We start from the raw sequence: 17682 nt of genomic DNA, 5'->3' as shown, positions 1-17682 counted from the left end.
GCTATACTCTAATTTCAACCCCCAACAAATTAACCTAATGATTCACAAAATTAGGGGGATTTTTTGCAAGAGGCGAACCAGAAAGATTGATAAAGAAGAAGAAGAAGAAGAAGAAGGGGGTTGAAAATAGAAAACGAGCTTACAGGCAAACGCAGCAGAGAAATTGATCGGAGATTTCTTCTTCTTCTGGTGGTTCGTCGTTCTTCACCGTAGTAGCATCCGTAGGTTCGGCCATTGTTATCACAAGATAAGGAGAAAGAGAGAGAAAGAGATTTGAGATGTTTTTATAAAACGGTGGTGCGATGCTTTTGCTTTTGCGGCAAGGGCCTGAATCCACCGCCGTACTTTTTTTTTTTTTTTTTCCTTTTATAATTTTTATATTATTATGACTACTGTAAGAAAAAAAAAGAAAAAAACTTAAATAAGGAATTTGGAAAAAAAAAAAGTGTTTCATGCATATTTTTTTTTATTTGCTGATTCTCTCTGTCATGTATTATTTACTATATCTATATTAACATTTTTGAAATACATTTTGTGTTATGCTCTTTTAGTTTTGTTTATTTAAAAAGTTATTTACAATATTAATCCCTAAAAAATTTCCGTAACTAACATTACTTCAGATTTTGTTTCCTAAATATTTTACATTTCATTACAACTAAAAAAAATAACAACAATCAATATGGAAATAGAAACTATCATACATTTAACCACACATTTTGTTGTGTTTTGAAAATATTCTATATCTGAATCATTCGCAAACAAAGAAAACAACAATTTGATTCCCATTTTATTTTCTAAAACATGTGAGCTTTTGATTCTTAACGTAAAAAAAAACTTCGATTGACATTTATTTAAATATTATAATTAACATATATAAACTTAAGAAATTTTTAATTATTACGAATATGTAAAATTAAAAAAGTCTAAAATACTATATAATGTAGTTATATAGTAGATGAGTTATAAAGAGGACATGTTGGAATTAATAAAATATTATGAAATTTGTATTAACACGGGTTAAATCCTCACTTAATTATTTATCAATACTACTAATATTAGAATATTTGACATATAATCAAGTTGATTTAATTAAGAATATATAAAATAATTAAACCATTAGGAAAAATGTTACTTAATCACAACGTATAAATTATTGATTATATTTCTACATCCTTAAGTTTTTGTTATAATAATTAAAAATCAAAATAGAATATCAAATACTAAACAAAACAAACTAAATATAACAAACAAATGGTCATGAAGTGTGTTGCGGGTTAAAAAATAATATAATTATTTAGCCGCACAACAATCGGATAATTTAGTTATTCTTCTATTTACAAAAACATCCAATATTTAACAAATAGATAAAATATAAATTATAATAAAAATTATTTGCCCGCGGTGTACCGCGGGTTAAAATCTAGTTCTTGAGATATTGGATCTGACTGGTAACATGGTTTTTTGAAGTTGAGTTACAGAGAATATTATAATCCGATGTATCTTGCAGTAAAAATTATGTAGTAAAAATAGCAGTTTGATGTAATAAATTGCTGTAAGAATATAATTTATCAATCTTACCAAATTACTGACTGATGACACTTTTGTGATAGATGTTGCAGTATGTATTATTTAATTAATTTTAATTGAAAATGATTAATAATTATAATTATTAAAAAGTATTAGTGAATAAATTTAATAAAATAAAAGAAAATAAAATGTATTAGTAAATATTAATAAAATAATTTAAAATAAAATATATTAATAAAAATAGCTACATGTATTTCATAATATTTACAATCTTATGATATTTAGATTTATGCCTAATTTGATTCAAATGATAAAAAAATTGGCAAAATATAAAAAATTCAAAATAACAAAATAAAGAAGTTATTAAATAAAATAAAAAGGGAAAATATATTTTTATTGATATATGAATTAAATAAAAAACAATATTTTGTTTTATATAACTGTATTTTCGTTTTATTTAATTAAAAAATTAGCTAACTCAACTTACCACATCCTAACTCATGAAAAATTCCATGATGTTGAATAATCTTTTGAGTTAACAATTTTACAAAGGATATACCTCAAATTTGCACATCAACCATAACACATGATTATTCAAACTCAACTTCAAAAAAATTAGTTTTATTCTTGATTGGTAACATTTTTGAATAAATTTTGAGTTAAATCCATAACTCAACTTAACTCAATGTTAAGTCATGTTACCAATCAAAGCCATTATTGTAGCAGTAACTGATGATGATGTTTTCATGCCATATATTTCTTACGTGATAAAAGAATTGGAAATTGTTATTTTCGGAATGGTTTGATATAATAGTATTTGGTTTTGGTTCACATTTAAGTTTTTTTTAGTTTTTTCAATGAAGATAGGTTTCAAATCATTTTCTATTTATTTAATGTGAATTACAATTAAAAAAAATATTCAATTTACAAATGATACATTCATTTTAAAGCCATACTAGGTAACAACCCGCACTATATGCGGTATAAAATAATTATTAAATATTTTTACTATAATTTTCATTTACAAAATCTACAATATTTATTGGTAATTGGAATCTAAAATTCGATTGTGTAGTGTATATATATAAAAAATTTGTATAATAATCAAAATTTAACCCGTGAGAATTATTATAATATCAATCTTATATTATCATATCATATCTTATGGACAAAGAGTTCTTAAAATTCATTTTAAAGATTTTATGAAAATGTAATTAAAGGATATTATTAAGTTAAAAAGAGAATATAAAAATTTAATTTTGAGTGTTAATTATATTTTTGGAAAACTGATATAAATATTATTAAAAACTAATGACAAATAAAGGAAATAGTGTCTGGAGCTCTATGAGTGCGACACGTCAGCATTTTGTGTAAAAATGCTTCTCTTTTAATATATAAGGGATTAGGATATGACTTAGTTTTTGATATAAATAAATTAAGTTTTTTTTGCACAAATAATAATTTAGTTTTAGTTTATTTGGAATTTTAGGATTAGTATCAGACTATAAATATATTCTTAATTTTATTAGTTATACAAGTTATGATAAAAAGTACCCATCATTGCATCTCAACAAAGAAAAGATTCAGTAACACATGCATGTATACTCTACATATGATTTGTGTATTTTCAATATCACTCGATTTGTTTATTTGATAACATGCATACAAAACTAGATTTGGATCCGCACGTAGGTGCAGAGTTGATTTCATAAACTAAATTTTATAACATATTTATAATATATTACGTAGTATGAAGTTATGTTTGTAAATGTATATTTTTTAGAAATGCTTTTAACATTCAGAATCCAAACTCTACCAATTTTGTATTTAATTTGTTTTTTATTCGTTTAGACAAAAAGAATGATCAATATATTTCTCTTATAATAAAGACAACTACACTAAAAACAATAGTAAGAGAAATGTGGTATATCTGTTTTGGGAAAGAAAATGGGTCCCTTCCATATATGTTAAGTTTTTATTTAAATATGTGATATTGTATATTTTAGTCTAACATATAAGAAATATGTAATAGATTTAAACATGCATGTATGTACGGAATTTTATTGGTAGATATATTTATTTGATATATCATTTATAACCTAAACTTATATTGGTTTGCTTAGTTTTTGAAATCAACACCGTAATATACTTCACCATAAGTTGTATGCATAGTATTTACATATAAGAAATATATTGTATACGAAATTAGGTTTATTTTTACCAAAAACTGTAAATCTTACCTGCATATTTGAAATTTATGTGATTAATAACAAATATATAAAATTTATTAGAATCTAAAGAGTTACTATTTATCTATTAACACTATTCTTAGCAATACAAATCTGAATTTTTCACTTATGAAACAAAGATCCCCAAATTTTCAAATAGTATATATTTTGAATTAATAATTTTGGAAAATATCAAATAATATTAAATTAGATGGTTGTTTTTTAAAATATCAAAAATATATTACCAAAATCGAATAAGTTTGCATATATACAATAACAATCTTAATAACCTGTTTTGCTATGGAAACTTTTTAAAACAACTTTCCTTAATATTGACTAGTTATCAAGTTGTTGATTAGTTTGTAAATAAAGATCCACTTGTTTATTTGACCACAATCTAACAGGTCACAAAATTACCTTTTTTGCACTTTTCCTTCATTCAAATAAAACAGAAAATGTGAATTTACAGTTTCAAAACAGTTTTATAAAGTATAATAATAACAATTTATCTTTACTTACACTATGTGTGGATAGATGCATAATACATTATAGAATTACATGTTCTTTTAATATAAGATGTTTAGAGAAGTATTTTTGTTTCATAACTAGATTTTAACCCACGGTACACCGCGGGACAATATTTTATAATAAAAACCTAAATTTAAAATGTATTTGTTTGTTAAATATTTTTCTTTTGTTTAGTGTTCAAGATTGTATAACTATATTTTGATTGTTAGTTCTAAAATTTGACCAGCTGTATGTAGACACGAAATAAAATGACAATTATTTAGTTTTATTTATGATAATATTACCATTTTACCATATCAAATTTATTATGGTTACAGTTTTTTAGATTTAACCCATGAAAAAATTATTCTTACATTATTTGTTTTTAATTTTTTTTTTATGTTTTTAAATTTAACCCGTAAGTTTTTAGTATTTTTAGATGTAACCCGTGAAAGAATTATATCTGTAAAAGTTATCGTGCAGTATACTATGGGTTAAATTATATTATAAAGATTTTTTTTGGGTTCACCAAGAATTGTCCTATTATAAATACTCTACTTTTTTAGATTTAACCCGTGAAATAATTATTATCACATTAATTTATTAGCATAGTAGTAATCATTAAAAAAATTAATTGTTTCATATCAAACAATATTGTTATTATTGAATCTTAGAGTTTTTAAAGGAAAATAAAAAGATATTATATATATAAATATAAACATTGTTTTAGGAAACTAGAAACCAATTTTTTTTTTTTTTTTTTTTTTTTGTCAACAAACTATAAAGAGTGATTTACTCAAATGTTACTCATTTTTGGTAATATTACCAGAATCTACAAAAAACTTTTTTATTACTAGAATATTTCAGGTATTTTCAAAATACCCAGTGTGTCTTTGTTTTATGTTACCGGAAAAAACATAATTACAAAAATACCATTGCCACGTTAGACGCCACATCAGAAATCGCTGACGTGTAACCATAACTCAGCCGTAACGCGTTCCAGATGTATGTTGCGGCTGAGTTATAGGTATGTTTCGGCTGAGTTATCGAAAAAACATTTGAGTAAGAGCGGACGGCTGAGTTTTCACCCGATGGTTGAGTTGTCAAAATTTTGGCTGATTTATCACTACGACACGGCTGAGTTACTATTTTCCGACTGGCTGAGTTATGAAAAACGGCTGACTTATGAGATATTGTTACGGCTGAGTTATGGTAAAAAAACTATAACTCAGCCGTGATAGGCTGACTTATCTTACAACTCATCCATTTGACGGCTGACTTAGTAGCAAAAGATTAATTACTAGAATGTTATTCAGTTACGGCTGACTTATTAAACGATACGACTGAATTACATATTTTCAATTGATGAAGCGGCTGAATTTGGGAGCAATTTTTTTGCTTTTTAATTACTGTAATGTTTTTCATGTTGTGACTGAGTTATAATTTGTTTGATGGCTGAGTTTTATTTAGGCTGAGTTATTAATTGTTTGATGGCTGACTTGCCACGTCGGACGTAGCATCCATGTCATCATTTTTTTTCTCCGGAAATACAAAACGTCGTTCGACTCTTGTTCTTCAACTAGTTAATAAGAAAACTACTTTATATTAACATTTTTGAAGTACATTTTGTGTTATGTCCTTTTAGTTTTGCTTATTTAATTTTTTTTTTACAACATTAACCCCTAAAATCTTTCCAAAAATAGCATTACTTCAGATTTTGTTTCCTGAATATTTTACATTACATTCCAACTAAAAAAATTACAGCAATATCAATATGGAAACATAAACTATAATATATTTAACCACACCTTCTATTGTGTTTTGAAGATATTCTATCTCTGAATCATTTGCAAAAAAAAAAAAAACAATTTGATTCCTATTTTGTTTTCCAATACCTGTGAGCTTTGATTCTTAACGTAAGAAGAACTTCGATTCACATTTATTTAAATATTATAATTAATATATATAAACTTAATAAAAATTTAAAATATTACGAATATATAAAATTAAAAAAGTTTAAAATATTATATAATATGGTTATATATTAGATGAGTTATAAAAATTACATGTTAGAATTAGTAAAATATCATTAAATTTGTGTTAACACGGGTTAAATCCTCATTTTATTATTTTCCAATACTATTAATATTAGAATATCTGATATATAAAATCAAGTTGATTCAACTAAGATTGTGTAAAATAATTAAATCATTAGGAACAATGTGACTTAATCATAGCGTATACATGACTTATTATTTGTTTAGATCCCTTATTTTTTTATTATAATAATTTAAAATAAAAATAAAATCACAAACACTGAACAAAACAAACTAAATATAACAAACAAAAAGTCATGAAATAGGGGGTTAAAAATTAATCTAAACATTTAGCCGTACAAACAACCAAAAATTTTAGTTATTCCTCTATTTACAAAATATCTAATATTTAACAAATAAATACAACATAAAATATAAATAATAATAAAAATATATGCACGCGGTGTACCGCGGGTTAAAATCTAGTTTCTTTTCATAAATCATTTAAATAGATTAGTATACTAATATAATCAGGTTTTTTAGTTAGTTAATATAAATATTACAATATTATATATATATCTGCAAAATTTACCCCATAGTCAATTTATTTGTCTTGTAATATCAAGTGTGATATCAATGCACTTGTCAATATTATATATTTTATTTTGGTGTTTTTACAATAATTAACAGTACTTGTTAATATAATTATATGGGCTAACTTTGAAAGAACAATAAATATGTGTACTTTCAAAAATACAATGAAATATGACTAAAATCAAATTAGTTTTAAGACAATGGTTTTGTGCATGGTCTTAAACCATGGTCAAAAATACAATGAACTATGATTAAAATCAAATTTATGGTGATTAATAGTGTTTAAGACCATGGTTTTTTGGAAAATCATTTCAAAAGAGATTATTGCACAAAAATATACTTCTAAAATGTTAAGATAGATTTTTAAAATATATATCCATTTATAAAAATTCAAATCACATCATCTGCTAAAAAAATCTAATATTTTATTAACTTATGTATTAAATAGTAATTCAAATAATTAAATATAAGATTAAATAAAAGTGAAAGGATATTTATATTTTAATCTAACATATTGATTTAAATTAGGTAGATATATTTTAGGAAATTTGAAATTAATATTATCAAATAATGAAATGATTGTGTTTGGTTGTAAGGATTGTAGAGAATTTAATTGGGACTTGTTTGGATACAAAAACAAAAAAAGATGGCACAAAAATGAACTCCAAAAATGGACTCCAAAAATGTTAAGATAGAAGTATCACCTTGCATACTTTCGTTTGTCACAATTTAAAATTCTGCATAGACTATATATTATTTACTTGTGGATTGACACAGTAACGTTAACTTCTATTATAACATTATATAAGTTATAATCAATATAATAAAAGTACAATGCGTTTCTCTCCGGATGATGACACATCAGCATTGTGAAGCATTCTGGAGATGACACATCAGTTAAAACAAGTAGCCAATGAAAACATTTTAATTAATACGGCTCATCCTCCTTAACATAGGGATTAGCGATAGGACTCTTAACGATCTGATATTAACACATTCCTTTCAATCCACCTCTCTCTCTTCCTCCATATAGAGACTCACCCGAAACTAACTGAAATCTGTTTTGAAGATTTGGATTCATTTCACGCCTTGCGTTTTTCTCCTTCTCCATCTTCTTCTTCTTCTTCTTCTTCTTCTCGTTTGAACTGGTTCTTATATTATCTCTCCGGACAAATTTGAATCTAGCAACCATCCATTATTACTATTCTCGCATCTGTGTGTCTTCGTGCTTGGAGCTGTATACGTTTATATAGTGTAGTCGATTTGGTTTTTAGCTTTTTTATTCGTTCGAACTTGGCTATGTTGGGAAATAAATCAGCTTTGCTTAAGAGTTTGGGAAATTATTTAATATCTAAAGTGTTTAGTTTCTGATTTGGTGATGCTTCTAAGAGTTTTGGGTTCTTTGTATTCTTGGTAAAGTGTCATACTTTCAGCGGGAAGTTTTGTACTTTCCTTTGTGGACCATTCAACTATTGAATGTGGAATCATTGCTGAGAATCTTCAGTAAGTCATCATCATCAAGAGTGTCTTTTTAAGGCTTAAGAGTGTGATTCCAGATGGAGAATGGGTTATGGGAACTTTTAGGTTCAAATGTTGGTCTCTGATAAAACTCTCACAAAAGCTGAATACTTCGATGATTTATTATTGAGACTTGCGGAGTCTTAAATAGCAAACAACATGAAGACTAAGTCTTCTACAACAGAAAGAAAGAAACTTGCGGAAACAAACGAAAGACTAGAAGCACTAAAAACCACTAAGGTTTGACTCCTACAATCCAGGAGTTTATTCAACAACAGAAACAACAACTACGACTTATTCAACCCAACAATGCCTCCCCTAAACTGAAAGCAGTAGCATTCAATTTACTCCAAGTTCCGATCACAGACTCCAAGTTTCTCTCTCAGCTTAACAAACGCTTCCAGCTTCAATGGTTTAGTAAAAATGTCTGCTACCTGGTCTTCTGTTCTGCAATGTACCAGCTGAACTATACCCTCCTTTGTGAGATCCCTTACGAAATGAAACCTGACATCAATATGCTTACTCCGCCCATGCAACACAGGATTCTTAGACAGCTTAATGGTTGAGCTGTTATCACACTGAATCATAGTACTCGTTGCTTGCTCCACACCAAACTCTTCCAAAATTCTTCTCATCCATATACATTGACAGGCACAGAACGCTGCAGACACAAACTCGGCTTCAGTTGTTGACAGAGTAACCACATGTTGTTTCTTGGATGCCCAAGCTACAGCTCCTTCACTTAAAATGAAAGCATATCCACTTGTACTCCTCCTGTCATCTATATCCCCAGCATAATCACTATCAGTGTAAACAACCAGCTCCTCACCACCTCCTCTCTTGTAAAACACTCCGAAAGATTGAGTCCCCTTCAAGTACCTCAACACTCTTTTTGCAGCCTGCAGATGCTGTTATGTAGGAGCGCCCATATATCGACTCAAGAGACACACTACGAACATGATATTAGGTCTCATAGAAGTGATATACATCAAACTCCCAATCAATTGCTTATAAAGAGTTGCATCCACCTTACCTCCTTCGCCTTCCTTTGAGAGCTTTGAACCTGGGACAATTGGATTCTTAACTGCATTACCACACTGCAGATTGAACCTCCTTAAAAATCTCTCCTGCATACTTTTTCTGATGAATAAAAATTCCTTCTGCATCTTGCACCACTTCAACACCAAGAAAGTACTTCATCCGACCCAAATCAGTCATGTCGAATTCTTCTTTCATAGAGGACTTGAAACTTTCAAGCATGACTTGATCATTCCCAGTAAAAATCAAGTCATCAACATAAAGACTCACAATAAGGATTTTGTTACCTCCCTCTGTTTTTATGAACAGTGTATGCTCATATTCACATCTTTGAAATCCTTCTTTGGTGAAGTAAGCTTCAATTCTGCTGTACCATGCACGTGGTGCCTGTTTGAGACCGTACAATGCCTTCTTAAGCTTATAAACCTTCTGCTCTTCTCCCTTCTTGATGTAACCTAGTGGCTGGTCAACATAGACATCCTCATAAAGTTCTCCGTATAAAAATGCAGATTTGACGTCCAACTGGAACACGCACCAATTTTTCTGAGCTGCCAAAGCTAATATCATCCTTATAGTGTCCCACCGAGCCACTGGAGCAAAGACCTCGTTGTAGTCTACACCATGCTGTTGGGCATACCCCTTTGCGACAAGTCTTGCCTTGTATTTGTCTACTTCGTCTTGTACACCCACTTAACTCCAATCTTCTTTGCTCCTTTAGGTAATTCTATGAGCTGCCATGTTTTGTTCTTCTCTATCGATTCCAACTCAGCCTGCATCGCCTTCAGCCACTTATCATGTCCACTTGCTTCTTCGAATGTGACTGGATCGTCAGATGACACAAACATGACCATGTTATTGCGTTCTTCATCTTCTTCTTCCGACAACTCCTCCCCTGTCGTATAATCTCGCAAATATGAAGGTGGATTACGAGATCTAGGCATTCCAACCAGTGTTACCTCTTCTGCTCTGTTTTCTTATGATGCTGCTTAGGAATGACTTTCTGGTGCCGGTGGTGACGGATTTTCTGGTGAGTTTACTGGTGGCTGCGTCTGCTCTGCTTCAACGTTGGATTCATCGTCTGATTCACATCCCTCCCATATCAGCTGCTCGTCATTTACTTTCTCCCAATTCCACCCCTTTTCTTCTTCGAACACAACATCACGGCTTGTCACTACTGTTTCAGTGATAGGATTGTAGAGACGATACCCTTTAGATTCATTACTCACTCCGATTAATACACATGTGACACTCTTGTCATCAAGCTTCTTTCTTCTCTGATCTGGGACATGAACGTGAGCAAGACACCCAAAAACTCTGAAATAATCAACCATTGGCTTGAATCCACTCCACATCTCCTCCGGTGTCTTCTCTTTTAGTATAGAAGTCGGAATTCTATTTAAGACATGCGCCCATCTTGTTGCCTCTGACCAGAATCTCTTAGGAACCTCCTTATCCTTCAAGATGCATCGAACCATATTCATTATGGTGCGATTTTTGCGTTCAGCTACTCCATTCTGCTGCGGCGTAAAGGCTGTTGTGAGCTGCCGGCTAATTCCATTTTCTTCACAAAACATCTTGAATTCATTAGAAGTGAATTCTCCTCCTCGATCGGTTCTCAAACACACCAACGTTTCTCCAGTCTCCCTCTCGACTTGACACTTAAATCTCGTGAACATAGCAAACGTATCAGATTTATTTGCCAAAAAATAAACCCAGACTTTTCTGCTGAAGTCATCGATGAAAGTAAGGATGTATCTTTTGCCACTGTTTGATATTGGAGAGATCGGACCACAAAGATCAGAGTGCACCAGTTGTAGCCTTCTTGATGATCGCCATAAACTTGTCTTTGGGACAGGCTCCCGGTGTTGTTTTCCAGCAAAGCAACTCACACATGCCTTATCTCCTCCATCGTTCTTCAAATGTGCATTCCCCTAACCATATTCTGGTACTTTAATGTTCTCAGACCCTTATAGTTGAGATGCCCGTATCTGCGATGCTAGAGATTGAAATCACTCATGGATGTGACTTGGAAGCATTCAGACACCACTTCTGATCCACTCTTAGCCGCCATGACTCTGAATAATTTGTTGTTTGTCATTGGAGACTGCAGAATCAGTCCAGCTCTTGGATGATACAACTTGAATACTCCATGTCTTATCACCACTTCACATCCCCTCTCAAGGAGTTGTCCAATACTCAGCAGGTTACTTCGTAAGTCTGGAACAAAGTACACATCAGAGATTGTGTGAGTTCCTCCTTCCACTTTTAAGCTCACATCTCCCTTTCCCATTACTTGCAGCTGGGAATTGTTCCCTAACTTCACTGAATGACGAAAACCCTCATCAAACGTGGAGAACCATGACATATTTCCAGACATATGGTTGCTACAACCAGAGTCTAAAAACCACGATTCATACTTCTTTTCAGCTTCTATAAACGCCATGAGCAACACATCATCTTTCTCCTCTTCTACCTCTGCATAGTTGACTTTGCCATCCTAGTTTGGACACTCATATTGGTAGTGCCCAAGTCTGTGGCATTTGAAGCACTCAACCATAGCTTTGGTAAAAGCTCTTCCTGCTCCACCGCCTCAGCCTCGTCCTCTTCCTTGGCCCATTCTTCCTCTGCCTCTTCCTCCTCTATCATCAAACGTAACCTTTAGCACTTGATCATCTCCAACATTGCTAGGTTTTCTCAGCTTTTTCTCATGCACTTGGAGTGAGCTTTGCAGCGCATCAACAGAGAGATTATCAATGTCTTTCAATTCCTCAATCAAACAAACAATGTAGTTGAAATTCTCAGTTAATGTGCGCAGGACTTTCTCCACAATCTTGACATCTTGCATGTCATCTCCACAATTCCTCATATCGTTGGCCACCACCATTACTCGTGCAAAGTAATCACCCACAGATTCACCGATCTTCATCTCCAACAGCTCAAAATTCCTTCTCAAGGTCTGTAGCTGAGCCTGCTTCACTCGTGAATCTCCTTGATACTTGACTTTCATGGAATCCCACAGTTGCTTAGAAGTATCTTTCAGTGTAATCGTTTTGAGAATGTTTTTATCGATTGCACTGAAAAGATAATTCTTTGCTTTGAGATCTTTTAATCTTGCTTCATCAAGTTTCTTCCTCTGCGCATCAGACAATACCTCTTCACTTGTTGCCTCGGTAAATCCATCTCTCACCACACCCCAGAATTCCTTTGATTTCAACAGGTTCTCCATGAGAAGACTCCAATGATCATAGTCTCCATCAAACTTAGGAATGCTTGGTTGAGCAAAATTACTCGACTCTGCCATTTCACTCACCCACGCACTGTGTTTCTCTCTTTCTCACTTAATAGCTCTGATACCAGATTTGTTGGTCTCAGATAAAACTCTCACAAAAGCTGAATACTTCGATGATTTATTATTGAGACTTGCAGAGTCTTAAATAGCAAACAACATGAAGACTAAGTCTTCTACAACAGAAAGAAAGAAACTTGCGGAAACAAACGAAAGACTAGAACCACTAAAAACCACTAAGGTTTGACTCCTACAATCCAGGAGTTTATTCAACAACAGAAACAACAACTACGACTTATTCAACCCAACATCAAAAGGGTTGTTAAAAAAACATGAATTTATTAGGATTATGGTTCAGTGCTTATACTCATTAGGATTCAAGAAGTCTGCTTCTTGTTTGGAACACGAGTCGAACATATTGTTTAAGTCAGCCGATTTTGGGATTCTCGAAAAGCAAGTTTTGAGTGGGAATTGGGATAGTTGCGTAGCGGTCATGGAGAGGATTTTTGATAGTTCCAGTGATGACACAAGAAACACCGCTTTATATCGCGTGCGGGGTTGTTTTTTGTATTTTTTATTTTATTTTAATTATTTTTAAAATAATTTTGGTATGTTGTTTGTAATTAAAAATTATTATTAATGTAGTTTTTGACCATTTTTATTGGTAATATTTTGTTTTTAGGTTTTTGTTATTATTTATTTCTGGTTATTTTTTGTTTTATATTGTAATAAAATTATAGACTAAAATCAATTTTGTTTTTTCTTGTATTATGATGCATTGGTTGGAGCACCATTATTACTGTTAGTTTTCTCATTATAGCTCATAAAACCTATGAACTATTATATAGGTAATGAGCACAAATGACTGTTAAAAAGTAACCATATTTGGAATATACCCTATATGCAAATGCAACAAAAATAAATAACAACTTGATTTGTTTTATACATATCATACAAAATGGGTATGTGCATTATTTTTTGTAAGATGTGTTTAAAACTAATCAAATAAACATCATTTTGGTATTTCAGTCTTTAACACTTAATCTAATATTTCAGTCTTTTGTACCTTTTTTTTTGTAAGTATTCATATCAAAAATCTAATTAATCATAAGGCTATTTTAAAGTTTCTTATTAAGGGTAAATAATACATATATCAAATTTAAAAAAATATTAAAACTTTTATATAATTATTAGTTTTCAACCGAGAGAACAGGCTCGTGCAAGGTTCTCACATGACTAGGTTTTGATTGTGTTTAGTCTCGTATATAAGACGAACTTTTTGGCAATTTGTGGCCTCATGGTCATGGATCTTAATATCCACCATCACTTATCGATCCAAATAGAATCATCGGCAATTGCCCACTAGCATGTTAAAGTCCTCCAATATCCCGTTATTATATTGTCCGTGTTCATAAAGACTTTTGCCGAGTATTATTAGTCCTCCCCATGCGAGGCTTATATCATTAGTTTTTTTTTTTTTTTTAATGAATGTTAAATTATATTCAACCCAAAAAAAGTCCTTGGTACAATATATGCATCCTTGTGCCGAAAGTTTGATTAAATTAAAACCATAAATGAAAGACTAGAGCTTAGATTCTGGTAGCCAGCCAAACTTGCAAGGCATCCGCATGTTTGGGAGGAGAAACCTGGTGAAGAGATAGTAGCTTGTTACGGATAAGCCGGTCAAGGAACTGAACCATACGATCTGAAGAAGTCGGAGGATCCCCATGGCGACGCCGGTTCCGCTCCAGCCAAACAGTGTGGATAGTTGCTTGGAAGAGAAGCCAGAGAATGAAATTAGCTGTCCCAGTGATTGTAGTTGTCGATAAAAAGTTGAGAAGTCGAGAGAATCGTGCAGAGTAGTGACCGCTTAAAAGCTTACGAGAGAGATCTGCCCAAGCCCGTGAAGAGTAGGGGCAAGTAAAATGAGTTTATATCATTAGTTACCTATCTCTTAACACTAGAATGAGTTTGTAACTTTGCACGTTTATTCTAAATGGAATGTGTGTACTCTCACGCGCGCGCGCGCACACACACACACACACACACACACAAAAAGTGTACTCTTAGTTTAGGCTGGGCTATACATCTTATTTTCATTTTATAGCAATTTAGAAGCGATATGTTGATAAAAATCTGGACCAAATGTAATTATAAAAAAACAAATAAAGTGAATGGAAGAAATTTTAACCCAAAAGTAAAATAAATGGAAGAAACAAAAGTTGTGAATTGTTGGGTCTACATTTGCGTTATAACTTATCTAGGACTTGAATCCCACTGAGGTGCATCCTGATTATCTTCCCTGAATCGATTTGGTTGCAAATGGTTAGGGCCGGTAGTGGAGAAATCGGAGGATGCACCAAGGAAGCTCAAGGCTGTAACAATATCGCTCATTAGTGGTCTAACAGTAGGTTCTTCATTCAGGCACATCGCGGCCACAGCTACAGCTTGGTTAAAACTCTTTTCCGGGTAATCGCCTCGTAGCAATGGATCAGCTAGGTGTGAGAATCTAGTCGGATCTCTAAAGATCGGTTGCGCCTAATTAAACCATAGTTGTAAATTGTTAACTAATGTCTACATTTTGATAAGCCATTGGTATAAATCATATACATGCTAGTATATAAAGCACTCACCCAAGTTACCAGATTTTGTTCATGACTAGGTCTCATTGTGTCGATAACTCGTCTTCCGGATATAAGTTCCAACAACACAACTCCAAAGCTATAGACATCTGACTTAACTGTAAGATGGCCGGTTCTTTGGTATTCAGGAGCACAATAACCATAAGTTCCCATAACTCTGGAAGACACATGTAGTGTGTCTCCAACAGGACCTAGCTTCGCTAAACCGAAATCCGATAATCTCGCAATGTATTCTTGGTCAAGCAATATATTTGACGACTTAAGATCTCGGTAAATCACTGGAGGATCAGCCTCATCGTGAAGATACTCAAGTCCTTTTGCCGCTCCTAAAGCAATCTTAATTCGAGTGTTCCAATCTAGTGGTTTTTGTTCCGGCTCAAGATCTGTTTTAGTTTAAACATCAAAAACCGGTTCTAGTTATTATTATTTTTTGGTTAGCTTAAAAAACTATTGAAATATTGATTGAGAGATGATGATGTACCTAGGAGATGATCTTCGAGGGATCCAAGAGGCATGTACTCGTAAACAAGAAGTCTTTGGTCTCCATCTGCGCAATAACCGATAAGATTCACAAGATTCGAATGATGAAGAAGACTAAGCATCAAAACCTCGACCAAGAACTCTCTTTGTCCTTGTAATCCATTTCTATCAAGTTGTTTCACTGCCACGACCTGTCCTGACTCGAGCTTTCCTTTGTAAACCCTCCCGAACCCGCCTTCACCAATGAGGCACTCTTGTCTGAAATTCTTTGTCGCCGTGGCTAGCTCACGGAACGAGAAAATATGTGCCCCCATATTGTTTGATGGCACGTTTGCGTTGTTAGCCACCACTTCTTTTATTGTTCTCTCTGTAAAAAAAATACATAACATAATTTCCTTTAAAAAAATTAGACAAAAACGAACGTTGCACATTTCCAAGAAAAATGACGAGAGCTTACTAGGTGAGTTTGGTTGCTTATAAGGAGCAGGCATCGAAGAACCTTCATTTTCCGAAACTTTTGAAGAGAAACAAGAGAAACAACTCATTTTTGATTTTTCGGAAGATTCTCTTGTTTATGGTCTGAAACCTCCTCTCCTACTAACAAATAATTTATAGGACTCTCAAAAACTTTTAATGGGTTTTATACGAAGAACATAAAAATTACCAAACAGTTCTATAAAAACGAGAAACAATTTAAGTTTTGCTGTTTTATGTAGAGTTTAATAGGTTATAACAGAAAGAAAAAGAGAGAGAGAAGTATTGGAAAGAAACAATATTGAGAAAGACAACCTCAAACAGAACCTAATTTTTGACAGAAATGTTTGCTACCTATTAAACAAATATAATTAAAGAAAAAAGGAAATCTTTTGTTACCATCTATTTTGATGACCTGTCCACAGAAAATCATGTTTCTTTATAGATTTGTTTCCTGCCTGGTTCTCTCTCTTTTTTTGTATGTTTATGAGGTGGCTTATGTATAGACATAAATCTGATATGTAGCTAAATAAAATTAATGCATACATGGTAAATTTTGAAAGTCAACTATGAACATGCATGTAAAGAAAAGAAAAAAGTAATTTTGGATTTATTGTTATTATAACTAGGACTCAGACCCGCGACATCTCGCGGGGGAAATATTTCAAAATAAGTTAAATTAAATTTAAAATTTAGAATTATATATTACAAAATTATTTGAAAATAAATGCTAAAAATAAAATTAAAAATTATCTTAATAAGTTATGTTCAAAAGACATAAACATTTAGATAAACATAACTATTGGAACAAAAAGTTGTAAATAAGATACAGTGAAAAAATATAACTTTACAATGAACAGAAGAAACCATATGATATTTTTTATGGTAAAAGACACAACTCTACAATGAACAGACGCAAATTCTTTTCTAAAAAGTTATTTAAAGAAAAGGTACAACAAAAGATTGCAGCTGTTACTTAAATTTTATTGTAAAAGGCACAACTCTACAAAAAACAGAGTCAACCGTATGATTTTTTTTCAAAATAAATAAATTATATAGATATTTTGTGGTAAAAGACACAACTTTACAATGAACAAACACAACTGTATGATTTTTTAAAAACAAATATAAATAAATATTTAACGAAAAATTTCTCCTTTTATATTGAAGTGACGAATCAAAATCATTGCTCTTCTTCAAACAGTTGAAGTTTTATCTAGAAAAAATACCATTCAGAACGATTCATTTCGCGTTTACTATAATTAAAGCTTCCAACAAAAATGAAAAATATACAAGATAGCCATATAGCTTGAGGATATCTTTTCAGATCTGGACTTTGTAGGAATCTTAAT

The 17682-nt window shown here is 31.7% G+C and overlaps 3 protein-coding genes across 3 annotated transcripts in view; all 3 read right to left on the bottom strand.

Moving 5' to 3' along the window:
• The window catches only part of LOC104747044 (E3 ubiquitin-protein ligase PRT1-like), a 2852-nt gene extending 2492 nt beyond the window's left edge, over nucleotides 1-360 (bottom strand). The window contains exon 1 of the mRNA XM_010468612.2: nucleotides 144-360. Coding sequence (XP_010466914.1) covers nucleotides 144-235 — 92 coding nt within the window. The 5' untranslated portion in view covers nucleotides 236-360. The remainder of the gene's footprint in view (nucleotides 1-143) is intronic.
• LOC104747043 lies at nucleotides 12039-12455 on the bottom strand. Its single transcript, XM_010468611.1, has one exon. It carries the CDS (start codon nucleotides 12453-12455, stop codon nucleotides 12039-12041), a length of 417 nt encoding a protein of 138 aa, XP_010466913.1.
• On the bottom strand, nucleotides 14991-16401 carry LOC104748550 (serine/threonine-protein kinase At3g07070-like). The gene is made up of 4 exons (XM_010470169.1): nucleotides 16314-16401; nucleotides 15858-16223; nucleotides 15368-15759; nucleotides 14991-15272 (listed from the first exon to the last, which is right to left on the bottom strand). The coding sequence occupies exons 1-4, from the start codon at nucleotides 16399-16401 to the stop codon at nucleotides 14991-14993; spliced, it is 1128 nt and encodes a 375-aa protein (XP_010468471.1).

Source organism: Camelina sativa, chromosome 15 (genome assembly GCF_000633955.1).
Source record: "Camelina sativa cultivar DH55 chromosome 15, Cs, whole genome shotgun sequence".
Classification (NCBI taxonomy): Eukaryota; Viridiplantae; Streptophyta; class Magnoliopsida; order Brassicales; family Brassicaceae; genus Camelina; species Camelina sativa.
The sequence above is the reverse complement of the archived record's forward strand: the minus strand, read 5'-3'. Positions and strand labels throughout refer to the sequence as shown.

Bases quoted from the DNA above. Each gene is read 5' to 3' on its own strand.
- LOC104748550 (XM_010470169.1), bottom strand. From the start codon at position 16,401: ATGAGTTGTTTCTCTTGTTTCTCTTCAAAAGTTTCGGAAAATGAAGGT. The intron at 16,224-16,313 runs GTAAGCTCTCGT...TTTTTTTTACAG, and splicing joins TAAGCAACCAAACTCACCTA to AGAGAACAATAAAAGAAGTG. The intron at 15,760-15,857 runs GTACATCATCAT...AAACTAAAACAG, and splicing joins CCTCGAAGATCATCTCCTAG to ATCTTGAGCCGGAACAAAAA.
- LOC104747043 (XM_010468611.1), bottom strand. From the start codon at position 12,455: ATGAAAGTCAAGTATCAAGGAGATTCACGAGTGAAGCAGGCTCAGCTA.